This window comes from Fukomys damarensis, unplaced genomic scaffold, assembly GCF_012274545.1.
Source record: "Fukomys damarensis isolate Sample0158 unplaced genomic scaffold, DMR_v1.0_HiC HiC_scaffold_11, whole genome shotgun sequence".
NCBI classification, from domain to species: Eukaryota; Metazoa; Chordata; class Mammalia; order Rodentia; family Bathyergidae; genus Fukomys; species Fukomys damarensis.
Window position 1 is genome coordinate 19843194 of NW_022900923.1, and position 27210 is coordinate 19870403.

The following is a 27210-nucleotide window of genomic DNA, read 5'->3' on the forward strand; positions in this document are numbered from 1 at the left end:
TTTAAATACAAAATGAGAGAAATGTACACTTTAACATTTTCACAGAACCATTAATTCCCCCTGTACATTGGAAATCGCACCACCCGTTAAGCTTTTATATGTACTTTTTTTAGCAAGCAAGAAAAGGTTGAATATATTCATGTTCTGCTAATAACCTTAACTTTTTTCTCTTCCAAATTATGTTCTTTTGATTCTAATCTGAAAACTGCATCAATATTAGTCATTAGAGTTAATGAAAAATAGTCCCACTGTTATTTCATAACTAAAAAGGTTTAGGTGATACAATTTCACTCACATGTATTTTACTGCCCAACACTGTTACTAGTCAAAGGATTTTACTATCTGCTGACATCTATAATGCTGTCATTTCAGATGCCTCAAACAGCTTCCTACTTTACCTCCAAAGGATGTGGTATAAAATGAATCAAATAAAGTCTACCAATCCCTGAGTCTCTTAAGAAGAAACCATCAGAGACTCTAGGAACGACATCTTCAAACAGGATACCCTCAGGCTTGATTTCTAAGCCAAGGGCAGATGCTCAACTTCAGACTTTGAAACTGTTTCTAGAAGAGAATCCTAAGAACTGGAGAGGTAGCAGGCAAGGTGTGTGGCGTGGAATGGAAATGGAGGAGAGGGGAATGGCTAGGCAGGCTACGGTTCTCTCCACTAACCAAACTATTTTTGACAAGGATAGGCGGGAAGACAAATATTCAGCTCAGCCTGGGATTCCTGTTCTTTCACAGAAGTCAAAGGGCATCCTGGAAATACGGCCTGTCCATGGCCAAGAGATCACACGAGAGACAACAAAGCTGCACCCTTTGACCAGGCCATTTTAGCCTCTGCTTCCTCCAGGCTGGTTGAAAACCAGATAGAAAAAAACTAGAATAAAGATGAAAGATAATTTTTTTTTCTCTTTTGTTTGGACAACACAATGTCACTGGTGGCCTGCCATGGGTGACTGATAGTAAATAAAGGAAATATCTCCAAGATAGGTTTAAGGCTGACTCTTGTTCTCTCTCCATTTCTGTATCCACTGTCCATTAATCCCTGCCCAAGGGATCTCATAAAGAAGCATTAGTAATGCAGGGTTTCTCATAGAATTTGATATATTTTAAGGGCACAGTCCACTTTCTAAAATCCTTTGGCATCCACATTTCTATCTTTAAAGTCACCCATCCTCAAAAACATGTATGCATACGCTCTTGTTTACACACACACACACCCTCTGGAGAATTTAACGGGAGCACCTCATTCTAAGGATGGATAGTAGGGTCCTTGCTGCACTGGGGATATGGTGGACCAACTAGGGCAAGTTTTATCTTTCTACAGTTCTTTATGTTATGAAAACTTCACCCTAAACATGTCCCTATCTTAAGAGCCAGTATTCAAAGTCTTTGTTTCAAACACAATCACACCCAATATTCATCCTTGGAAATCTCTATACACATTTCTTTACCCTAAACAGGCTTTTGTTGTGGTGTTGTTGTTGTTCGTGGTGGTGTAACAAAGACTGGTTCTTTGAAATGATTTTATACCAGAAAAGAAAAAAAAACCCAGACCAAATCACACACTCATAGCTAACAACTGTTTCCCACATTAATGGAGAGAGACTGGTGGTTGGTGGAAAATCTACCAACTTACCTTTGTTTTCAATCAGCTCATATTGTAAACAGGAAGACAATCTAGTCTCTGGGTTGGTCTAACTCACCTGCCTGATCTCACCACTCATTAGAAACTGCGAGGCACACTGAAGATCACCCTCCCTGAGAGAGGGAACATTAATTACCCTTTGATTAAAGGTTTGTAAGTACGCTATCTCCCATTTATAAACCTCCCAATAATTTGTAAACTGAGGTAATGTAATCTGCTAAACTTTGACATTGAGGTTTACTCTTCCCTAGTCAAAGACTCCTTTGCACCAGGCAAACAAAGTACCTATAGATAAACCACCAAATCAGTTATTCAGGGGTCACAGATTAAAGCAAAGGCTTTTTAATCACATTCTGAGATTTTATGAGAGATTTTCATAGGGAGATTTTCCATCCTAAATTTTGGGAGAATGCAAATTTTTACATATTTAAATGTACTCATATTTTTCCATTTTTCACTTTTCTTCCGATTGATACACAAAACAAAACAAGTAGTGACACTAACAAAACAAGAGCTAAATTTAGACCAGACCTAGGCTTGTTCTGTGTTATTTTTTAACAGCAAAATAGCCCACATCCTTCCATTCAAATGAGAGAGGATGGGCCATCATTCAAGCCTCATCTTGCTGTCAGCACCTCTATGAATGGATAATGTTTGGTTAACCAGCATAACATGAATACATAAAATGTGAAATGAAACTCACATTCTGTCTCCACTAGAAAACTTGCTCATTTATCCCACAAATACTGATTAAGCACTATCTATATGAACTCTTCTAGGTGCTGGGAGCTCATCAGTAAACAAAACAACACTAAACAAGGCTTTCCCCTTACCATTGTGTCATTTACTTTCTAGTGAGATTCTACAACACAAATTTCTAGAGTTTCAGAGTGAATATTCCAATTTTCTTAAAGTTTTACCTTTCTATATAAAAAGGATGGAGATGGTAAAGATTCTAAGCTAGGCTAGGGGAAGAAAAAATTATCTATTGATAAAACATTTATTATAAGAGGAAAGACAGCCAGTAGGCAGTTTTCTCCTGATTGGGAGAAAAGGAAGGAGGGCTTGGTAGCAGCCAACCCTCCTTGGGAAGGAGAAACTACTATATTCTGTAAATTATTAAATGCCAATAAAATCCATTGCCCAGTCTCACATTATCTCTTGTTTGTAAAAGCTACCTCATAACTGGGCAAGCCCCTAGAGACAAAAGTTGGAGGAGAGCAGTGACTTACAACACAGTAGACACATTTCCCACTAATAGGAAGTTTATCTATTACCATGATCAGTCATGATTATGGGATTGGATCTTATAGAATTATTGCTATAGTTTGGATATTGTTTATCCTCCAAAGGTTATGCATTGAAAGCTTGGTTCCCAGGGTAGCAATATTAGAAGGTCGTGTAGATCTCTTAAGAAGTGGGGGTTAGATCAGTAAGGGACATGACCTGGGAAGGGACCCGAGGGCCAATCTCTCTGCCTCCCTTTTTGATAACGCGATTTCTTTCTTCTCGTGCACTCTCATCACTGTTATCTGCCATGGTGTGAAAAGTGGAAAGGGTCTTCACCAGAACTGAGCTGATACAGATACCATGTGCTTGATCTTCCAGAAATAGGTGATAACAAAACCTCTTTTCTTCGTAAGTATTCCACTTCAAGCATTGTGTTGTAAAAAGTGAAAATCTGACTCACACATCTATGTTGCCAACACTCATGTCAAAGTAGCACAAGCCACCTGTGGCTTGAAGTCTACAGCCACGCTGCCCTTACCATGACTGAGATGTGGAGGATCCTGAGCTCCTCTTCTGCTGACTCGTGCTGGGGTTCTTCGGTTGGGTCTTGTCCAGGGAGACTCGGAGCACCATCTTGGTGATGGATGTGAAAAAGTAAAGTGCCATTCTCCAGCCACTGCTGCCTCCAACGTACTAGAGGGATATCCTCCGTGTTCCCTGAGATCTCTAGAGGATAAATGCCAAAGGCACAGGTGAGAACTTGGACTGGACCAGGTTTTCGTCTTTCTATCCACTGGTACCAAGTAACCCATTCTATCTGAAGGCAGTGGAAAATTCCAACTCTGTCAGACTTACTATGTCAAACTTCAAGGAGGGAAGGAGACCTCAAGAAGAAGAAAACTATCCTCCCAAAAACTCTTTACACCATCAACCTAGTGAGTCAGGCTCTCACCCACTGAGAAAAATACCAAGGTGAAAATTCAAGTTCTTCCCCTAGTACTATGATCGATAGCATCTTTACGTGGCACAGTTTGAATACCTGATAACCCCCTGAGGTAAATACAAGGTTGTTTGGCTCTTGTAAATTTAAAAGTGTGAGCTCCCAGCAATTACTCCTAGACACACCAGTGCAGCTACCAAGGAGAGAGTTGGTAACTACTGTGCAGAGAAATTGCATTTATGGAATAGTCCTGAGAGGCTACTGCAGAGCTATCCAGGCTGGCAGGCTATTTCTAAAACCACAGTCATTTGCTGCACAGTCCACTAAAGATGTCTGATAATTTGTTATGACAAGTAACGCTTTAATTCCCTTAAACTTTTCTTCTCATCTTTGTAGAGCACAGGTGATGTGCATGAAGATGGTGGTGAAATTGAGCCCTTGTCAGTGATAGAAACACTCATTTGCCTCTCAAAAATCTAAATCAAAGCACTGGACCACCATCAGTAACAAAATTCCAAAGACCCACTCTGCTCTCCACACTATTGTTAGAACTAAAGGGGTATTGTAGAAACACGCTGTGTACAGATCACTCTCTTATATTCCCAGGCAATAGCACAGCTTTGAGACATCCCGCAGTAAAGAGACCTGATTACAGAAGACTTTCCTGAACTTCATTCAGACCCCAGACTACTTTTTCTTTAACAACTATTACCGGAACAGGGGACTAGTATTTTTCTAAACACATGTTAACAAACCACTGCTTTACAAAATTTCATTTTTTAAGAAGCATAGCTTCTTCTTTCAAAATTTATCACCTTTGACCAAAAAAACCCATAGACATAAAAAAGATTTAATAGACACACTTAGAATGTATCTTCATCAAGTATCACAACCGTAAAGAGGAAAGCAATTTTAGATATTTATGGAGTTTATAACTATCTTCCACTGTATGTGGAAGTGCACAAATAATGTTATTTATTTATTTACCCATTCACTGACTTAATAGACACACACTGGGCAATTATTCTGCCCAGGCACTGTGCTAGACACTAAGGTACTAAATAAAAATGAGGCCTTCCACAAGGTCTCCACCTGTCTGAAAGGGGCAAGTGTCACACCAGGTAGGTAATGAGGTTTTGTGAGAGCACAGCAAGCATGAGTGATGTTTCCCATGTAGGAGATCTAAAAAGGATGGAAAGTAGTCTTCTCGCAGGAAGATGACACTGGTGCTAGTCCTGGGGAAGGGTGAATGCAATTCCTTTCAACATGGAGAAGGAGGGAAATGATTATCCTGCACTGATTGAAGGAGGACAGGGAAGAGGATCAGCTGGTCCTCTCTGGGCAAATCACTGAGAAAGTTCTGTCTGAGCCACAGCTCACCAGTCCATCCCTGAGAGCCACTGGTGGGACTGCCTGCCCAATCCTAGGCGCATGCACCAGGGAGAAGAGTAAAACACAGGGAGAGGAATTGCAAATACAGGGTGATCTCCATTGCTCTGCTTCACACTTAGCTCCTCTCCACCACTGCCTGGAGGACTCCATCGTCCCAATGGGTTAGGGTGCAGTCCACGGCATAGGACAGGACTTGTGTGAACATTTAGGAAGCTGCAGTGGGCAGGAGTCAGGATGAAGGATCTCCTGTCCCTCAGTCCTGGTTTTCCGCAGGCGTAGACCCTTCTTCATGAGATAGTGACACACATTTCCTGAGCTTGCCTTTCCCCTAAGGAGGCTTTCCAGTCTTGCAGGTGAGGAGAAACCCTTGGGTGCATCTGGGAGGCTGCACGCTTCAAGCAGCAGTGTCCACACACCTCTTACCTGCAGTCCCTACAATCACTAACCTGCTAGGGCACAGGGGCACTTACCCTTCCAACTAGTCCTCTTTCACACCAAAGCACCAGGTGACTCCTGAGAAGCACACCCTCTCCACAAAGTTCCTATTGTGCCACTGCAGTAAAAACCAAACTCAGTCTCCTTCCTAATACAGACATAAAAATCATAAGTAGTTTGGCTTCAATGAGAGCAACTAATGATGCAGTCAATTCACCCAGAGTAACACACACCCAATCTCCTAGTGCACTGGCTCCCACCCATCCCAGGGTTTATTCTACCTGTCTGGGTGGCCCTCAACCCTTCCTGTAACTATTCAAGAGCATCTAACACTTCGTACTTTCTAAGTCACTTAATCCAGATTTCTGTTTCCAAGGAGATCCTCATCAAGTAGGTCAGGCTTGTTATCTCTTTTTAATGCTAGATGCAAATACGGAGGGACCTGGACCATGGTCACCTCAGTCTGACATAGAACAGGGGCCCTGATGGACAAACTGTGAGATCTCCTCCACCCCAACACGCCCAGTAGCTGGCATGGCCCCGAACATGCACAGCTAGAGGAAGCACTTGAGTGGAAAGTCCTGGGGTATTTTAGGAGCATCACACTAAAATATTTCAGTGTTTCTGTATAAAGTTTTAGTGTTCTATTTATTCTTTTTAAAAAATGGCATGTAATTCACACGTGATAAAATTCACCCTCTCGAAGTATATGATTCAGTGGGCTTTGGCATGTTGTAGAACAGTCACCACTATCTAATGACGGAACATTTTCATCAGCCTGAAAACCCTTATGTATGAGAAACCCAAGTCTTTTTATGGGGAGCAAAGTGCTCTGCTCCAGGGTGGCATGAGTTGAGGTAGGGTGGCGGTGGCAAGGAAACTATTGGTGCAGTGGGGGTACTGGCAGTGCTCCCATGAGGCAGTGGGCCAAGACTGCAGAGTCCCTGGCTTGGGTTTGCAGGTCAGCCCTCTCTGAGCACCTTGTGGGTTGCCTGTCTGGGTGCCCCTCAGCCCTATGGATCCCTGTGGATGGTGACATCATGATTTTGCCATGCTCACCACAGAGGACAAAAGGTGAAGGGAAAGGGCACTATGCCTGCCAAAGGCACTCATCAATTTTTGGTTTCAAGATAATTACAAAATGATAGCATGTTCAGCATCTTTGTTGTCCTTTTTCCTTCCCCTGGCAGGATCTGACATAGAAGAGCTCCAATTGTAAACTAGGAACTTATTTACTTATACTATATCTGGCCTAGTCAACTCATAAAAATCCACACAGGGCATGCTAAATGTCTTATCAATTCTTCACCAATGTGGATGAGATCAAGGCTTGGATGAATGTAATCATGTTATTCTGGATTTCAGCAGAATATCTCAAGAATAGGTTAGCAAGCCAGCCCTGAGACTCTCAAGGAACAAATCTGAGAAGTGGTGAGATAAATACTCTAGTTGAAGGGCACCGGAGCATTGCTCATAAGGTTCACACAGAACCTTTTCCACAATGCACTGAATAAAACAAGTGTCAAAGGGATCTTACACCACCATCTCAAGATACTACCAATAGGTACCACGATGTCACACTGTGGGGCCATGATACCCAGAAAGGCAAGGCTGTCCTGACTTTTAGCATTCTTCTCCACAATCTTCATATCCCTCAACACCTCCAAAATTCCTGTAACTATAATAAATGTTTTTGGAGCACACTATTTTCACCAGGTTCAGAAAATTGTGTTGAATGCCTCCTGCTCTCCAGGAGCTTCCAGTCTAGCAGAAAATATAAGACAAGACCGTGAATAAGTACTCTAACAGTAAAAGAAGTGCTGCGTGAGAGGGTGGAACTTGGCTGGAAGTGCAGGGATGAGAAGTAATAAAATGGCAAAAGAAATGCTGATGAGGAAATTCCAGATTAGAAGGTTAGAAGGTTTGAAATTCCAGGAATAGAAGGTTAATGCCTGTTTGCAGAGCCATAAGAAATCTAGTTAAATTTCAAAAGAGAGTATATGCAGAAGAATAGCAGAGGACCTAAGCTAAAAATGCAGAATGTCACAACTTGAAGTTGTGAATGCCAGTTTAAGAAGTTCAAAGCTAATGAAAAGTGGTCTGTGCTTTATTAAGCAGAAATGTAAATTAAGCCACAATTTAGAATGATCAGGAAAATCCTGCAAGGGAATGGCAGATAAACCAGAAAGGATCAGAATCTCACTGTGAGTCTGATCCTATGTTCTGCAGCGACTAAAATCGAAGTGGAGCTCAGGAGGACTCGATGTGGTTAAGAGTAACCTTAAGTAAGTTGTCTTGCTTTGAGTTTCCTCATCTCTAAAAGGAAGGTCTGTGTAGATGAGTTTTAAGACTCTTTTGTAACTATGATCTCCCATGATTTTAGCACCACAGGGAGTAAGTTCAATGCCCTAAATGATGCCAAACCTTATCTCAAGTCTGATCCACACTCCACCCTTTTTCTCTGCACATGGGGTGAACAGGTTTGAAAGGATGAGATCAGAGCCTGTAAGAGCCAGGCCCATCTTTACATTAGACCTCTGGCTGATTAAAAAGACCCTCTTTTATGCTGGTACAGATAGATGGTTCTAAGGAGGTACCCTTAGGGTTGCTGCGTGCACTAGAGAACTTAGTGATGGGACACTGGGCAGAGAGAGACATAGGAGCGAATCACTGGGGTGGGGAAAGGCAGAAGGGAGAGAAAGTGAGATGAAGTCACTTTAAAATTAGTCTTAGTCATTTTTCTAATGTTAGCTTGTGGGCTACGAGCTTGTAGTCTTTTTGTGAGGTTAGCTTGGGATGATCCAGTTTTGCTGCAAAACTTCTTCCACCTCATCCATCCCATGAACATGCTCTTTTGTCATTCATACCCTCACGCTGAGAGTTGTTGACTTAAGCTTCTCAGGAAACACATCATGTCAGGATCCAAATTTCCCCACAAAGGCTCAGAACCACGATGACCTCTTTCGAATAATATGACAACTTAAACTCAAATATAGTTTTGAACTAGGAAAATCCTCAAAGATCCTTTAATTCACTAAATTGCTCTGAGTGGCTTAGGGCAGCTATTGGCACCTTGGGCCCTTTTTCAGTCCTAGCAAGTCTCAGCTTCCAACTAAATCCAGCTGAGTACTAATGAGGCTACTGCAGTTGCCAAGGTCAAGGTAAGAAGATGCATTAACTTGTCAATTCCTGACTTCGAATTGAAGGCATCTGAGGAAGTGACCCTGAAGACCTTCAAGTTTGAGGTTGACACCTTCTGTTGGCCATTACTGACTGCTGAGAGACCTCACTTAGATTTTCAAACCGGCTGTTAGGCTTGGAACCTTTTATCCAAACCAAATCTAATATGGTTTCTCAGGGGGTTCTCCAGAGTAGGTCTGGGAAAGAACTGGATCAATTGGAGAAGAAATAAAGTGCACCACCAGGAGAGGTCTAGGCTGTTAGAGGCCTGAGGAGGGATGGTATCCATGGGTTACTAGTTTTCCTTGGTCTTTTTCCTGTTTTGTTAAGTGTAACATTATGAATAACCTTATATCCTTTATGACATAATTACAAGAAAAGAGGACATCACTAAGAATCTCACCATACCTCTACCCTATACTATCTCAGCAGCCATTATAAGGCGAAGATTAAACTCAGAACTTTGGTAGTGATGACCATTTAAAACTAAGAATAACAAATGAGGCTTATCTATCAGTTAGTGACTATCATTAAGGTTACCAAAGATAGACCTAAGATAGGACTACCCCATCTTCTTTTGTTCCCTTTTATTTTCCTTTTTCTACTCTCTAATTTCAGAGTTTGAAAGATACTGATGATAGGCCCAGTTTCCCACATGGTTTCATTATGGTCTTCTGACTGAAACTATTAACAGTGGTATTAACTTTCAACACCTCTGTAAGAAAATAACCTGCTTAACAGAAGACTTTCCTGAACTTCATTCAGACCCCAGACTACTTTTTCTTTAACAACTATTACCGGAACAGGGGACTAGTATTTTTCTAAACACATGTTAACAAACCACTGCTTTACAAAATTTCATTTTTTAAGAAGCATAGCTTCTTCTTTCAAAATTTATCACCTTTGACCAAAAAAACCCATAGACATAAAAAAGATTTAATAGACACACTTAGAATGTATCTTCATCAAGTATCACAACCGTAAAGAGGAAAGCAATTTTAGATATTTATGGAGTTTATAACTATCTTCCACTGTATGTGGAAGTGCACAAATAATGTTATTTATTTATTTACCCATTCACTGACTTAATAGACACACACTGGGCAATTATTCTGCCCAGGCACTGTGCTAGACACTAAGGTACTAAATAAAAATGAGGCCTTCCACAAGGTCTCCACCTGTCTGAAAGGGGCAAGTGTCACACCAGGTAGGTAATGAGGTTTTGTGAGAGCACAGCAAGCATGAGTGATGTTTCCCATGTAGGAGATCTAAAAAGGATGGAAAGTAGTCTTCTCGCAGGAAGATGACACTGGTGCTAGTCCTGGGGAAGGGTGAATGCAATTCCTTTCAACATGGAGAAGGAGGGAAATGATTATCCTGCACTGATTGAAGGAGGACAGGGAAGAGGATCAGCTGGTCCTCTCTGGGCAAATCACTGAGAAAGTTCTGTCTGAGCCACAGCTCACCAGTCCATCCCTGAGAGCCACTGGTGGGACTGCCTGCCCAATCCTAGGCGCATGCACCAGGGAGAAGAGTAAAACACAGGGAGAGGAATTGCAAATACAGGGTGATCTCCATTGCTCTGCTTCACACTTAGCTCCTCTCCACCACTGCCTGGAGGACTCCATCGTCCCAATGGGTTAGGGTGCAGTCCACGGCATAGGACAGGACTTGTGTGAACATTTAGGAAGCTGCAGTGGGCAGGAGTCAGGATGAAGGATCTCCTGTCCCTCAGTCCTGGTTTTCCGCAGGCGTAGACCCTTCTTCATGAGATAGTGACACACATTTCCTGAGCTTGCCTTTCCCCTAAGGAGGCTTTCCAGTCTTGCAGGTGAGGAGAAACCCTTGGGTGCATCTGGGAGGCTGCACGCTTCAAGCAGCAGTGTCCACACACCTCTTACCTGCAGTCCCTACAATCACTAACCTGCTAGGGCACAGGGGCACTTACCCTTCCAACTAGTCCTCTTTCACACCAAAGCACCAGGTGACTCCTGAGAAGCACACCCTCTCCACAAAGTTCCTATTGTGCCACTGCAGTAAAAACCAAACTCAGTCTCCTTCCTAATACAGACATAAAAATCATAAGTAGTTTGGCTTCAATGAGAGCAACTAATGATGCAGTCAATTCACCCAGAGTAACACACACCCAATCTCCTAGTGCACTGGCTCCCACCCATCCCAGGGTTTATTCTACCTGTCTGGGTGGCCCTCAACCCTTCCTGTAACTATTCAAGAGCATCTAACACTTCGTACTTTCTAAGTCACTTAATCCAGATTTCTGTTTCCAAGGAGATCCTCATCAAGTAGGTCAGGCTTGTTATCTCTTTTTAATGCTAGATGCAAATACGGAGGGACCTGGACCATGGTCACCTCAGTCTGACATAGAACAGGGGCCCTGATGGACAAACTGTGAGATCTCCTCCACCCCAACACGCCCAGTAGCTGGCATGGCCCCGAACATGCACAGCTAGAGGAAGCACTTGAGTGGAAAGTCCTGGGGTATTTTAGGAGCATCACACTAAAATATTTCAGTGTTTCTGTATAAAGTTTTAGTGTTCTATTTATTCTTTTTAAAAAATGGCATGTAATTCACACGTGATAAAATTCACCCTCTCGAAGTATATGATTCAGTGGGCTTTGGCATGTTGTAGAACAGTCACCACTATCTAATGACGGAACATTTTCATCAGCCTGAAAACCCTTATGTATGAGAAACCCAAGTCTTTTTATGGGGAGCAAAGTGCTCTGCTCCAGGGTGGCATGAGTTGAGGTAGGGTGGCGGTGGCAAGGAAACTATTGGTGCAGTGGGGGTACTGGCAGTGCTCCCATGAGGCAGTGGGCCAAGACTGCAGAGTCCCTGGCTTGGGTTTGCAGGTCAGCCCTCTCTGAGCACCTTGTGGGTTGCCTGTCTGGGTGCCCCTCAGCCCTATGGATCCCTGTGGATGGTGACATCATGATTTTGCCATGCTCACCACAGAGGACAAAAGGTGAAGGGAAAGGGCACTATGCCTGCCAAAGGCACTCATCAATTTTTGGTTTCAAGATAATTACAAAATGATAGCATGTTCAGCATCTTTGTTGTCCTTTTTCCTTCCCCTGGCAGGATCTGACATAGAAGAGCTCCAATTGTAAACTAGGAACTTATTTACTTATACTATATCTGGCCTAGTCAACTCATAAAAATCCACACAGGGCATGCTAAATGTCTTATCAATTCTTCACCAATGTGGATGAGATCAAGGCTTGGATGAATGTAATCATGTTATTCTGGATTTCAGCAGAATATCTCAAGAATAGGTTAGCAAGCCAGCCCTGAGACTCTCAAGGAACAAATCTGAGAAGTGGTGAGATAAATACTCTAGTTGAAGGGCACCGGAGCATTGCTCATAAGGTTCACACAGAACCTTTTCCACAATGCACTGAATAAAACAAGTGTCAAAGGGATCTTACACCACCATCTCAAGATACTACCAATAGGTACCACGATGTCACACTGTGGGGCCATGATACCCAGAAAGGCAAGGCTGTCCTGACTTTTAGCATTCTTCTCCACAATCTTCATATCCCTCAACACCTCCAAAATTCCTGTAACTATAATAAATGTTTTTGGAGCACACTATTTTCACCAGGTTCAGAAAATTGTGTTGAATGCCTCCTGCTCTCCAGGAGCTTCCAGTCTAGCAGAAAATATAAGACAAGACCGTGAATAAGTACTCTAACAGTAAAAGAAGTGCTGCGTGAGAGGGTGGAACTTGGCTGGAAGTGCAGGGATGAGAAGTAATAAAATGGCAAAAGAAATGCTGATGAGGAAATTCCAGATTAGAAGGTTAGAAGGTTTGAAATTCCAGGAATAGAAGGTTAATGCCTGTTTGCAGAGCCATAAGAAATCTAGTTAAATTTCAAAAGAGAGTATATGCAGAAGAATAGCAGAGGACCTAAGCTAAAAATGCAGAATGTCACAACTTGAAGTTGTGAATGCCAGTTTAAGAAGTTCAAAGCTAATGAAAAGTGGTCTGTGCTTTATTAAGCAGAAATGTAAATTAAGCCACAATTTAGAATGATCAGGAAAATCCTGCAAGGGAATGGCAGATAAACCAGAAAGGATCAGAATCTCACTGTGAGTCTGATCCTATGTTCTGCAGCGACTAAAATCGAAGTGGAGCTCAGGAGGACTCGATGTGGTTAAGAGTAACCTTAAGTAAGTTGTCTTGCTTTGAGTTTCCTCATCTCTAAAAGGAAGGTCTGTGTAGATGAGTTTTAAGACTCTTTTGTAACTATGATCTCCCATGATTTTAGCACCACAGGGAGTAAGTTCAATGCCCTAAATGATGCCAAACCTTATCTCAAGTCTGATCCACACTCCACCCTTTTTCTCTGCACATGGGGTGAACAGGTTTGAAAGGATGAGATCAGAGCCTGTAAGAGCCAGGCCCATCTTTACATTAGACCTCTGGCTGATTAAAAAGACCCTCTTTTATGCTGGTACAGATAGATGGTTCTAAGGAGGTACCCTTAGGGTTGCTGCGTGCACTAGAGAACTTAGTGATGGGACACTGGGCAGAGAGAGACATAGGAGCGAATCACTGGGGTGGGGAAAGGCAGAAGGGAGAGAAAGTGAGATGAAGTCACTTTAAAATTAGTCTTAGTCATTTTTCTAATGTTAGCTTGTGGGCTACGAGCTTGTAGTCTTTTTGTGAGGTTAGCTTGGGATGATCCAGTTTTGCTGCAAAACTTCTTCCACCTCATCCATCCCATGAACATGCTCTTTTGTCATTCATACCCTCACGCTGAGAGTTGTTGACTTAAGCTTCTCAGGAAACACATCATGTCAGGATCCAAATTTCCCCACAAAGGCTCAGAACCACGATGACCTCTTTCGAATAATATGACAACTTAAACTCAAATATAGTTTTGAACTAGGAAAATCCTCAAAGATCCTTTAATTCACTAAATTGCTCTGAGTGGCTTAGGGCAGCTATTGGCACCTTGGGCCCTTTTTCAGTCCTAGCAAGTCTCAGCTTCCAACTAAATCCAGCTGAGTACTAATGAGGCTACTGCAGTTGCCAAGGTCAAGGTAAGAAGATGCATTAACTTGTCAATTCCTGACTTCGAATTGAAGGCATCTGAGGAAGTGACCCTGAAGACCTTCAAGTTTGAGGTTGACACCTTCTGTTGGCCATTACTGACTGCTGAGAGACCTCACTTAGATTTTCAAACCGGCTGTTAGGCTTGGAACCTTTTATCCAAACCAAATCTAATATGGTTTCTCAGGGGGTTCTCCAGAGTAGGTCTGGGAAAGAACTGGATCAATTGGAGAAGAAATAAAGTGCACCACCAGGAGAGGTCTAGGCTGTTAGAGGCCTGAGGAGGGATGGTATCCATGGGTTACTAGTTTTCCTTGGTCTTTTTCCTGTTTTGTTAAGTGTAACATTATGAATAACCTTATATCCTTTATGACATAATTACAAGAAAAGAGGACATCACTAAGAATCTCACCATACCTCTACCCTATACTATCTCAGCAGCCATTATAAGGCGAAGATTAAACTCAGAACTTTGGTAGTGATGACCATTTAAAACTAAGAATAACAAATGAGGCTTATCTATCAGTTAGTGACTATCATTAAGGTTACCAAAGATAGACCTAAGATAGGACTACCCCATCTTCTTTTGTTCCCTTTTATTTTCCTTTTTCTACTCTCTAATTTCAGAGTTTGAAAGATACTGATGATAGGCCCAGTTTCCCACATGGTTTCATTATGGTCTTCTGACTGAAACTATTAACAGTGGTATTAACTTTCAACACCTCTGTAAGAAAATAACCTGCTTAAGTCAGGGGTTAATAACAATAGGGGATCTCTAATTATCCTGCAAATCTTCACCCTGGTATCAAATGTGACACAAGTCTTTAATGTCTCTGGAACGGTAGCCCCTAAAGACCCCAACTTGTTTCATAAACATAATGACAGCACATTAGTGTCCTGGCCATCTGTGAAGAAAGATGAGGGGCAGACAAAACACAGACAAAGGAGAAGGCTGTAGAGAGAAAAGACAAAGTCAACAGAAGTGCGGCAATGAGACTGGCCAGAGAAATGATGGCCCTTGGGCTGAGCTGGCTGGGTCTCCACATTCCTCGCCATAGGGGCCATCTGGTGTGGAGATGTAAAGTGATTCAATTCCACATCTCAGAGTGAGAGCCATATAATACAGAGTATCCTGCTGAGTCCAAATTCAACCAGCACAGAAGCCAGTAAGACTGACAGTTTGCCTGAAGTCCATACCTACAAAGGCCTGGCTAACTAAGTGAACAACAAAATGAGAAAATTCTTAGCCAGGAAATTCTTTTGTGAGGATGTTCAGAGACCAATGGAGAAAAGAAAGCTCACACTGCTTCCTGCATTCAGCTCAGTGTCCGCCGCTGGAGCTGCTGGCTATTATCTCATTCGCGCTCCTCAGTCTCCAAACAGGACTGAGCAATGGCCACAGGACTATGTGGAGCAAAAGCTCTACAACCAGGAAACCTAAAATTTCAAAAATTGCTCAGGCAACAGAAGCACAGGAAGTTTCTTCTCAAGAATCTAGAACCTTCGTGATTTTATGAGCTCTGGAATCAAAATTTCCACTCATAACCAAGTGAAAGATAACAGAATTTCTATTTCCTCTGCTTGATGGTAGTTGTCCTCAGCAGCAAATGGTGAGCATTACTGACCCACAGGCAGGTTAGAGGATTGGATAAGAGATCCAGAGAGGGGACTCTTGCAAGCTATGGAGCTAATTTCCCGCATCTTCAAGTGAAGAGATAGAAAATGTCTAAGAACTCTCCTCCTCCATCCTCTCTCCTTCAATGACAGGCTCTCATTCAAGCCTGACTCAGGTGCAGGCCAACTCAATGAAAGTCTCTGTGGCAGTTTTCCAAGCCAGACTTTCCTCTCAGGCTCTGGAATGTTTCCATCTCAGTCCAGCCTATCAGTTATGGAGTAAGGATTGGCTGAATTTAAACTCATGAGAGTGACCTACTAAAACTCCTCTCCAGGGTCTGCAGTAAGAAACATCCCCCTCTGGATGTGCCCAAATGGTTTCTAGGGAGTGATCAACCTTTGATCAATTATGTTTATGTGGATAAGAGAAGTCTAGATAAGAAAACTTCACCTGACCTCTCTTGGCTGCCCCACCAATATGCTTTTATAGAGATACACTCTAAAAATTTGAAATGTTAACTTCCTTTGCAGCTGCCCACTCACCCACTTCTCCTTTTCCAGAAGAAGCAAAGATGACTAAAGTGAACCAACAGAGGGAGCAGAAAGGATAAAAGGAAGAAAATAAGGACCTGGATAGTCCATAGCTGTTGTCTCTGAGGGCAGTTGGGGGCGGGAGCTGCAGGAAACAGAGGGTGACTTTTTAAATCAGCCTTGATGGAAAGCAGTGGAGCTTTCTATGGATGCTGCTGGAAGTAGGTCACTCTGCGCTGCTCTGTGCTGGCATGAATAGCAATCGAGCATCTACAGGAACATTCTATTTACCTAGCCATGGAGATGAAAACATTCCTGTTGGGGGGGGGACTGCAGCCAAAAGGTTCTGACACAACCAGAGAGATGAGGAGGCATTCAAATGGCTTGTGATTTCATCCAACATGGTTTGCTTGTTCCTACCCCGGCGATTCTCTGGGTCTTTTCAAACCTCTGCAAAGAGTTTATCCACATGATGCTCATTAAAGTCTCATTTGAAATGTGAAAAAAAAAAGCCCAGAGCTCTTTGAAAAAGGCCAGGTTATCTGAGCCACAGATGTACTGGTAAAAGTGTTTTTTACATATATCTAGTTCTATTCTCCACTGCCACAAGCTGACCTTTGTAAATTGAGATAACAGCACACATTTAACAAGATCTGACATCAAGTAAGATGTGTAATAATATTTAAACTCTGGAATGTTAAAATATGTATTTATAGTTCATTTTTGTGCATTGTGATGAGAATAAGTCATTTTGGAGCCTGAGGATTCACGATTGGAATTCTGATTTGAGTTTTGCAAAGCCCTTGGGTTTCACTTCCCTGCTGTGTGGTACTGGAACAATATGGACGGCTAGGTTATGAAACTGGAATCCTGGCTGTAGGGTAATTACAAGGAAACTGCCTACGAGCCCAATGAGAACTCTGTTCACTCCAAATCCTTTTCCTATATTCCTGGCCCTTCATTAACGAAGAGTTTAATATTTGCTCTAATTTTCTGATCTTGAACTATTTCTGGTCTCTATGGCTCTTGTCTAATAAAATAGATGGAAAGAAGAATTGAAAATGACAAAAATGTTGTCTGTAACTGATGTACAAAGCAGAACAGCCTGTTACTTGTCCTAAACTGTCTTGATTCATCTCTATTTCTAATTAGCTCTCAGCCATTTGTGTTTGTTTTATCATCTATGATTTAATTTAACAAGTAATGATGTGCCTCTTATGTGCTGACCTGCTAGAAAGCTCTTCCAAAATCCGTGAGCTAATTTAATCCACAAGAATCCTTAATGTGGGTTCATATTTCCCTATTTTACAGATAAAGAACTGAGTTCCAGAGAGATCAACCTACTTAGTAAATACTGGCATTGAGAGGAAGGAAAATCCTGTATTTCCTGGTTTTAAGGCCAGTGTTCCTTCTCTCCATCTCAACTTCTATTTCTTCACCTTGTAAATCCCAAGTGCTCAGGATCATACAAGCCAAGTGCTTAGCAGCTTCTGGCAGTCATGAACATCAATAAATATCAACGCCATCATCATCGTCACTAATGCTGTGTTTATTGTTGCCATTATTAGAATCACTCACACAAATGTTAAAATCCTGTGATAACCTTTGACAGATTTAAGCAAATGATACCTTTCAGTGACTCCAGGTGCTTCTAATTCTTCATGAGTTCAGGAACTATTAGCTCAATTCCAGCTGAGGAATCTGGGACAGTTCACATTTGAATTTCTCTGCAAGTCCACATTATTACATTGAAATTTTCTTCAATGACCGATGAAGCTCCGCTTATGTTATCTGTGCTTGAAGATCCAGTTATGGGCTTCCATATAGAGATATCATGCTCTCCGAGCCCATTCAAGGCTGTATGCAAGGCAAGCCCCAGTGAAATGCAATGAGGCAGGAACTCAGTAGACACTCACAGATTAAAATGGACAGGCCCTCTCAGAGAGACATGGGAGATGGAGATGGAGATCAGTGATGGAGAGCAATGGAGAAGGAAGGAGCAAACGGAGGCAATATTAAAATAACAGGTTTTCATCCTTCAGTGGTAAACTGGGTTCTTTTCTACAGACTAATTGGTATGATCTCTCATCATACACATCTAGAGCAGGCATATTCAACTGGAACCTTCACTCTCAATCTCACCCTGGGGAACAAGGCTCTCCACCCTATTCCCCAGCCATGTGCACTTTCACTGCTGACCATAGGGCTGCCTTCCATGCACAGGTGGCTTGAAGGATACCATTTCTGCAGTTCTTCTCTCTTCTGCAGGGAAAGGGAGCCGGAGGGTCCTAGAAAGCTGCTTCTCACTATTAAATTTTCTGGTTCCACATTAATTATTTAACCTTTCTATGATCTGCAATTGCCATGCTGGGGGCTGGACCTCAAGCTTTTCCAAAGTGATGATGAGATGTGGTAATAATTCTCGGTATGACTGTATGTTATTCAGCATGAGAAAGTGGGAATGGTGAGAGAATTCCATGGAGAGTCAAGCAAGTGAAACATCCTTTATTACTATGCCTAGGTTACCACTTGCAAAAGTTTTTCTTATAATCAATCAATGCTGTGTGGCACATTTTATAGCCAGAAAGGCCAAGGGGGGGGAGTGATAATTTCAAGGGTTAAAACTGAAGAGGTAGACATAACAGAGCCAAAATCCAGTTTACCGATCCAGTTTACTCTGATCTTAATTGTCAACTTGACTGGATCAAGATACTCCTGGAGAGGTAACTGGATCACAGAGGTACTTTATTTTCAGTAGATCAGTCCACTGAGGTTCACAGCTGAATGTAGTGTTAGGAGGTGGGGACCCAGTTGGTCATGGGTTGCCGGGGACATGGCTTTGGAGGTGTGTCTTTCCCTGGGGCTCTTCTGCTGTGCTCTGCTTCCTGGCCAACATGAGCTCAGCAGCTTTGCTCCACCATGACCTTCTGCAATGATGTTTCTGAGTAGGAGCCAGCCAATCATAGGCTAAAATTCTAAAACCATATGCTAAATCTACAGTTTCTTTCATTACGTTGTGTACATCAGGCATTGTCCCAACAGTGGGAAAGCTGGCCAATTTATTCAGATCCCAAGTATGTTCCATTGCTGTTGCCCATAGCAATGCTTATTTGCACTGTGGAGCTACTGTGCTTCTATCAGAGATAGGTGAACTTTAAGTACAGAAGATACACATCAGTGATAAACTCTGTCAGGAGTTGTGTCAACTTGAGTAAGAAATGCCCAACGAAATTGGGTCAACATAGTTCTGGGAGTGGCTGAAGGGATTGACTGAAGATAGAAGAGCTACCCTAGGTGTAGTGACACCAACCAACAGACTTGCTGCCTGAGTGAAATAAAAGAGAAACGAAGGAGGGTTCACTTCTGTTTCTTGGGAGGAGCTTGTCTTCATCTTGACCTTGGGTAACATTCCTGGCTTCAGGCACAGATTCTATCCTCCCTCACAGACCCTTCAGCCTCCTGTTATGGACTTGTATGAGACACTATATGAGCTCTAGGCCTTTGACTGAATCCTTTAGACCTCCAGCACACAGATAACCCTCTTGTACTTTTCCACACTTGACTCTTTGGGCAGCCATTGTAAGCCAATCTTGCAAATTTTTATATATTTGTGTATCTTGCATTAAATCAGTTTCTGTAGTAAGCGCTGACTGATACAGGCTTACAGAGCTGGGAATGAAATTGAGCTATTAACCAATTCACACTAGTATACAAATCACACAGCGATCAGATGTGGTTTCACTGTAACAGGCTTTTGGGGAGAATTAGATCTGCTTAGTCCTGGCTTCTGGTCTAAAGACTCTTGACACTGCCATGGGCCCATCTCAGCAAGCTAATTTGTGTAAATGCTCCTTATAGAAAGGGTCAAGATGATGTCTAAGCGGCCTGATAGATAGTTACACCCATGGAAATATTGATCTAGCCATCTGAATGAAGGATTTAAAAGGAATACAATGGAAGTTGATTGGTAAGTTGTGTTGTTCTTAGCTGGGAATAACAGATATTTATTGCCCTCTTTTCTGAAATTTCTCTTAAATCTGAGGCCCTTGCTCCCCTATAAGACTGCACAAAACACCCACAAAGGGACTGGCAGTGGGAAATGGGAGCCATGTGTTTTACAGGAAGAATGCATTTTAGGCTGCAGGGGACATCTTCATGCCCTTTTGCATTGCAGTGGTACCAGTTTTCATGCCCACTTTGCTCTTCCCACTTTTGTGGCAAGGGTCACTGCACGCTTTGTATCTGCTTATATTTTCACATACGCTTCCTGGTAGCACTTGCTGTTGATTAAGCTGTAGTTAAAATAGTGACAGTTGAGTTTTGCAAAATAATAATGTAAGAAAGTCCAGCTTTTCTGCTTGTGATGTGAAGAGCACATTCAAAAGGAATTCAGGGATAAATCTCATCGCTAAGTTGGATCATCAACAAAAGTGACAGCAACTGTAAGGAGTGGATTATTAGGACCCAAAGATAGGAACTTAGGATGAGCATTGGTAGCCTCTCCACCCACATTCTGTGGCTAAAAGGCACAGAGCTGGAAGGTAATTCTGTACTGGAGAATATTTACTGTCCCAGGCATCACCCTTAAATCTGAGGTCAATCTCAGCTTCCTAGAAGCAGACTCTACCTCTTTCATTTACAAACTGCTAAGTGTGCTTTTGTTTTCTTTGCTTTCTATTGTTTTGATTGAACTACACCTTGGAAAATAGTTTCCAATGAATAATACCAGTTAAGTGAAGATGCCCTCAACTCACCTTTCTTGGATTTCAAATGAAGTTTTGAATATTAGCACTTGACTCTTTGGAGAATGAGGTCACAAAAACTGTATGTAGTGAACAGGAACTGTATTTCTTTCAAACTTTGCTTTGTGTCAAAGACATAATTATTTCCTAACTTTATCTCACTGTTGGATCGAATATTGTCAGGTTTTCTATTCTGCTTTCACATAGATTGACACCTACTTCCTACCGAACACTACAGCCATCCTTCAGAGAACTTGTCTTGGTTCACAAAATAAATTCCCTGGAGGAGAACAACGAAGCATTACCTAAAATTCATAAGAGTTTAGCACTTTGAAGCCAGAACCAGAAACAAGGTTCCTACAGTTACTGCCTCTGATGTATTTTGTTTTGTTGTAGCTCTTACATTTTCTGAGGCTGGGCTGTCTAGCCCAGACTAGCCCCAGATTTGCAGCGGTTCTCCTGCCTCAACTTTCTCAGTGCTGGGGTTACAGGTGTGTGCCACCACGACTGACCAACTCTTAAATCTTTATGCCTCAGTTTTTCTATTTTTCGAAAATAGGGATGATACAAGCATCTTCTTCTGAGGGCTGTTAATATAAAAATGCACATAGAAATGCTCAGAGATAAGAGAAATACGAGTTGTAGTTATTAATATTATCAGTAAAATTAATGACAAGAATAAGTCATTTTATTCCTGGAAGAAAAAATCAGTATGATTCCACATAAGTGTACTGTTGCTGTTACTCTTGCCCTGCAAAATGACATTTTGTTTCCTTTTTCTAGCCGGGACAGTACATTGGGCCAAAGTTTTCAGGGAATGATTTTAATAAATTCTAGTTCATTTCCCTGAATCATCAATAATATGACAGAGAGCCTCTTGATGTATAACCATAGCTAGAGTCTTCATCTGTGAGATCTAGTATTCATCTAGAATTTTGAACCTTGAAGTTGATCATGTGAAAATCATGCAAAATCAGCTTCCTCTTTCTTGTCCTCCAACAGATTTATTTGATCTTCTACAGATTGTTTTTAGTAAATGAGGTTCCGTGTCCAACAAATACAGTGATAGCTTATCATTTAAGAAAAACAGACTTTAAAGGTAGACTCTATCAAAGGCTTTTTGATCAAGTAGAGCCCCTTGGTGAGCATGTATGGTACACCCCTAGGGAAAACTGACCATTCAGGCTTGATTTCCCCTGCTAGACTCCCCAAGGTACCATCACCCCCATCATCCCCATGCCTACCTGTCACATTCGTGCTATGATAAACTGGTGTCCAAGCATTCACAGATCTCATCCATTATGATCAATTTTGATGATTTGCTCCCTGTAAGTAGGCGCAATCCTTATAAATAAATCTTCTGCTGGGTGAATATGAGCTATTTACTTTCCCCAACTTCATCTGAGAAATTATTCAGGACATATAGGAATATCCTGAATAACTTGATTCAGGATATTCTTAGTACTAATTACTGCTTGTTCCAGTACTTCAGTTTCAGGAGGTAATATGCTTGCTTAAATTTCACAAATTTTTCTAAAAACAGAAAATTTATTCCACCTTTACTTTTCCCACTTCTTCTAACTGGCACCATTTTCTCTTATTTATGATCATCTCTTACACTCCGATCAGTTCCTGGTCAATTAATTTCTATTTAACAGCCACTGTTTCGAACATAGTCATTTAATAATTTATTAAACTTTGCCAAGCACTTGCTTTGAAAATTGATGTTTAAATGGTTCCATTCTTCCAAAATACATGCTAGGCACCTTTGTTTAACAGTTTTTGCAATTACTTTAGGTAATAATGATATCCAACTTTGTGTTATCTTTGTTTTTCTTGAAAAACTGGTACTAGCTTTAGTGGAATAACGCTTTGGGTATAAATATTGCTTTTATTTTGCTGAGCCTTTCTTTCTTTGGTAAGGGACCCACTCTCCTCCTAAAGCAGCTCAGAAAGCTTCCAGAAGTCACCTCTGGGGTACAACAAGGGGTGGGGCCGTCTTAGCCTTTGCCAAGATAAAGCACTTGGGTCACTTGCAGGAGGGTGTGAGAAGGAAAGCAACTTCTCATCTCCAGTCTCTGTCACTGTGGCACAGATGATAAAACTAAGATGAAGGGACTTTCAGAAGTAGCTGGCTCTGTCACTTTAATTACCCTGTCTAGAAAGAAAGTCTGTCATCGGGGCTGGAGACTCGATTTGCTCAAGAGATTGATTGGAGTAAGACTTTTTTCCCCCCAATCTAGATTGCTTCAGTTTTACTGGAATTGAGGCAGGCCATAAACCTATCAGTGACTCAAGAAAATTGAAGCAATTAAGTTTTCAGGTGTATGTTTTTGTCATATTCGTGATGGATCTGTGTTAATGTAAGTGACAGAAGGCTTCCATGTGGCACGTTCACTCCAGCTGAGGAAGAAACCACCTGGGGTTGGCACTGTGACTCCACAATGCTGACACTGGGCAGACCCCTGCCCACCCGCAGGGACAGTGTCTGTAACCTCACAAAGCGACTCCTCTCCATACCAGCCCTTCTCACTGCTGCTCCAATTCCGAATTCCAACCAACTTATTTCATAGCTATGTGATCCGACTCAGGTGGAAGAAAGGCTAGTTAAAGAAGCTGGACTGTAGAGTATAATTGGCAGGCACGATTTCAGAGTCCAAAGGCCTGGTTTAAAAAAATCAGCCCTGCCTCAACCATATTTAAGCCCAATGAGGTTTATAATATCTACTTTATAAAGTTGTTGAGAGGAAGAAATGAAGTAATAAATGTAGAGCTCTAAATACAGCATCTCCGAGTTATAGTCACTTTAAAGATTTCTCCTTTTCTGACCTTGAAACACTTTAGCTCCTAGAAATTCATTTCTAGTCACTCCTCATAGGCTGCCACACAACTTCCAGGTGATGGACAGTGTTCGCAAGGTTCGTGGAGAGGCAGGCAGGCACACACTGGTCGTGTCAATCCTGTGCTTGGCCACAGCTACTTTGGGGAAAGCTGCCCCTCGCCTGAAGCTGGTCCTTCTGGATGCCTTTGGTGACCCTTGCGAAGTGGCATCTATTGAAGGCCAGCCCACTGGTACACTGTGCAGTGACCCACAACATAGCTTGGCCTGAAAAGATGAGCTAATCAGATTCCCCCTCTCAGGAATTTGAAATAGGGAACATGGAACAAATCAGGCATAAATCAGCAGAAGCAGAGCTCAGGGAGATGCGTAGTAAAGCACAGATGGGGAGTCTGGGCCAGAAGGGCCACTTCAAGCTGGAGAGATGAGGAGACAGAAAACACATGAATAAGCAGGAGCTCTGATGTATGGAAAATCACAGGACATGGAAGGAAATTCTAGGCAAGATGGCAGGGAGTGAGTGGAACAGGAGCAGGTGTGGGAAAGAGAGGCACACACAGACACATGACACAGGGAGTCCCTCAGAGCCCTGCTACAGAGCCCCAGCTGCCCTGAACCAGGTCCTCTTGCTTTGAGGCCTGGCAGGCTCTTGGCTCCTGTGTCTCATCCCTGTAAGGTCCATCTGTACCTCACATGCGTAAGGCAACAAGGCTTTCCCACCAATGAGCAAACCGGATGGGATGCTGTGCCTTGCAATCAAAGGTGCCTACCCGCTGAGAAGGGAACACCTTTCAGAAGATCCACAGTGTTCAAGGATTCTGATTCTGGCCTCATAATAAAGGTGCCTGGCATAGTTTTCCCTTGAGTTTACAAACGACTAACTGCGAGTTGTGCACACCTGTAATCCCAAGGGGGGCGGGCGGGCTGAGCAATTTAGGAATTTGGTGAGACTGTCTCCAAATAAAAAAATTAAAAAGAACTAGGGATATAGTTCAGTGTGAAGGCCTTAGGTTCAATTCCTAGTACTGAAAAAAATAAGAGTACCTCCAAAGCAATAGGTAACTATAAGCCACTCACTATGAGAGAAGGTATTTTTAAAGTATTTGTTCAGAGAGTGAGAATGTAAAGTGGATTCCAGATTTCTTCACAATTGTGTCTTTTCAAAGTCTAGGTATGGCTTTGAATTGCCTTTCTAAATATTTTTTTTTCCATCTGCAAAATGGGAATCATGATTGTACAACCAATGTCCAACCACAGCATGCAACATGGTAGGGTCATAAGAGCACACAGGCAGATAATGATGCCCTAAAATCAATATATTCATTTTTATTACAAAAGAAAAGATTTTCCTTTGCCAACCCACATAACTTAACAGTCAGCAATAACGAGAGAAGAAACAAAGAAAGCACTGTATGTGACAGCTAAAATCAGAATTTGATCGAATATTCTACTTCTAAAGGGATACTGTCATGTAAAAAAAATCAATTTGAGTAGAAAAAAATCTGGTTTGTTTATTAGTTTTTCTCCTAATGCTACCAAATGGACCTCAATCTGAAATGGCTTTTGAAATCAAATTTGCTGTTCTCCAATTTTGCAACTTACTCTTTATGCTAATTTGTCTGCACCTGCAGGGGCAAAGAAACTGGCAGCATTGAACATGAGATCCAGGAAGAAAAAGCAACACAAAGAGTCAGGAAATGAAACCAGGACTAAATCATATTAGGTGTATAAAGGTTGGGCTTTTTATAAAACAAGAGAGCAGTGGATTGAATGTCTGAGAGAGTATTCTGAGTATTCTGAGTCTAGAAAATGATAAACCTTTGGAGGGAGAGCTGTTGCCTTCCCCTGGTCTCAAAAAAGGCTATGGAGCGATTAGTGAGACCAAGGGCAAGGCCAATCTCAGTGACTCTTGGTCTTCATAACCTTTAACCCTGAGAATTTTTTAAATGTCTTAAAGTTTCAACCTTCGGGAATTTAGCCTGTATAATTGAGGTTAATTCTCTCTTCCCATTAAAAAATATCTTTATTTAGGGCTCTATTTGAAAGAAGTGCCATGATTTTAAGGGAACAACTCAGTTCCCATTCTTGTATTCTGTTATCTATGCCCTCAAGTGTCTGCCTTCCTCTGTTCCTTTCTGCCACACTCACCGGCATAGTGAGACCAAATCTAGTATCTCAAGTCATCATAAAACCCGAGGACACCGGTATTACAATAGACTTAGAGACGCAATTCTTATTTAACAGATGTCCAATCCTTCTACAGCATAAATTTCACACCCCACTTAAAATATAATGAATACATAGAAAGTTACGTAGTTTGACAAAGGTTACTCAGAGCATTAGCTCATAAGAAATCCAGAGAAAGAATCTTAAGCCATGTCTTTTTCTGTTAGAATGTCTCTCAAATTCCAGAAAAAAAAAAGAAAATACATCATTTGACTTCATGTATTTTCTTGACTTCTCTGTCCAGTATATTTAATTTTAGACTTTTGCATTAGACAAAAAAGATCTGTCAAAATTAAAGCTCCATCTATACACTGCAACTGCTGAAGTCCAATGAATGGTGTGAATACTATATGTTTACTGCTTTAAAAATGTCAATTTTTACCTTTGAGTTATTAGATTTAGGGAAAAAATCATTTTGAAACATCAAATGTTTATCACTCAGATGCCTACTTCTAGCATCTCTTCATTCCTCCATTTTTTTCATTATTACCATGTGTAAAAGAACACAGCCATTACACACTTCAGACTTCGTTTAAAATTAAATAAACTAGGAATCAATTTTTGTCCTCCATTTGATTTTGTTGAGGCCAACTTCCTTATTTCTACCAGACTATTAGTAGTTTCTTACAGAAATGAGGGTACTTTTATCCTTAATAATTGCATAAAATGTGTTTCTGTAGCCAATCACACCCTTGAATAGGAAAAACACTCTTTTTCATTAATTGGTGAGAAAAATGCATGCATTCCATATTTGTGGACATGAAGAGATGGAAACTAAGAGGTTAATTGACTTTCTCAAAATCAAACTGCACAACAGGATGGGAGTTCAGGTTCACAGCTCCTGCCTCTTCAGTTCAGTTTGTTATGAGAGTCACAGAGGAATGTCTTTTAGTGAAACTTCTTGAAAGTTTATGTCCCTAATCCTCCCGTTTCCCTGGGGAGGAAGTTTAGTGGAGGGGAAAGAGAATGGTCTTTAGAATCAGACAGACGTGGTGAGACTCTCAACTCTGACACTGGCTAGTCATGTGATCCTAAGTTACTCACATAACTTGGGAGCCTCTGAGTCTTTATTTATAAACTACAGATAATGACACACCTTGATGGCATGTGTGAGGATGAAAGGAGACTGTGCATGAAGCACAGGTATGCATCCAAGTCACAGGACAAAGGTGACAGACTCTAGACACTGAGGACCCAATCTCACTTATTTCCAGTTTGCTTGTGAGTTCTAACATACCTGAACATAGGATAAGTTTTTGCAGAGAAAAATACAAAATACTGATGGTACTCTTTGAAATATCAGGGCCTTTCAGCAGGTAACGTAGACTAGGGACAAATGAACTCAA

The 27210-nt window shown here is 41.7% G+C and overlaps 1 protein-coding gene and 1 long non-coding RNA gene across 4 annotated transcripts in view; one reads left to right on the top strand and one right to left on the bottom strand.

Moving 5' to 3' along the window:
* Window positions 1-922, top strand: part of LOC117285569 — a 37467-nt gene extending 36545 nt beyond the window's left edge. Inside the window, exons 3-4 of the long non-coding RNA XR_004516633.1 lie at window positions 373-604; window positions 696-922. This is a non-coding gene — a long non-coding RNA (uncharacterized LOC117285569). The remainder of the gene's footprint in view (window positions 1-372; window positions 605-695) is intronic.
* Window positions 1-27210, bottom strand: part of Astn1 (astrotactin 1) — a 325481-nt gene that overhangs the window by 212635 nt on the left and 85636 nt on the right. For all 3 annotated transcript variants that reach the window (XM_033762107.1, XM_019208353.1, XM_010630211.1), the window contains exon 2: window positions 3420-3607. In XM_033762107.1, the coding sequence (XP_033617998.1) occupies window positions 3420-3607 (188 nt within the window). The remainder of the gene's footprint in view (window positions 1-3419; window positions 3608-27210) is intronic.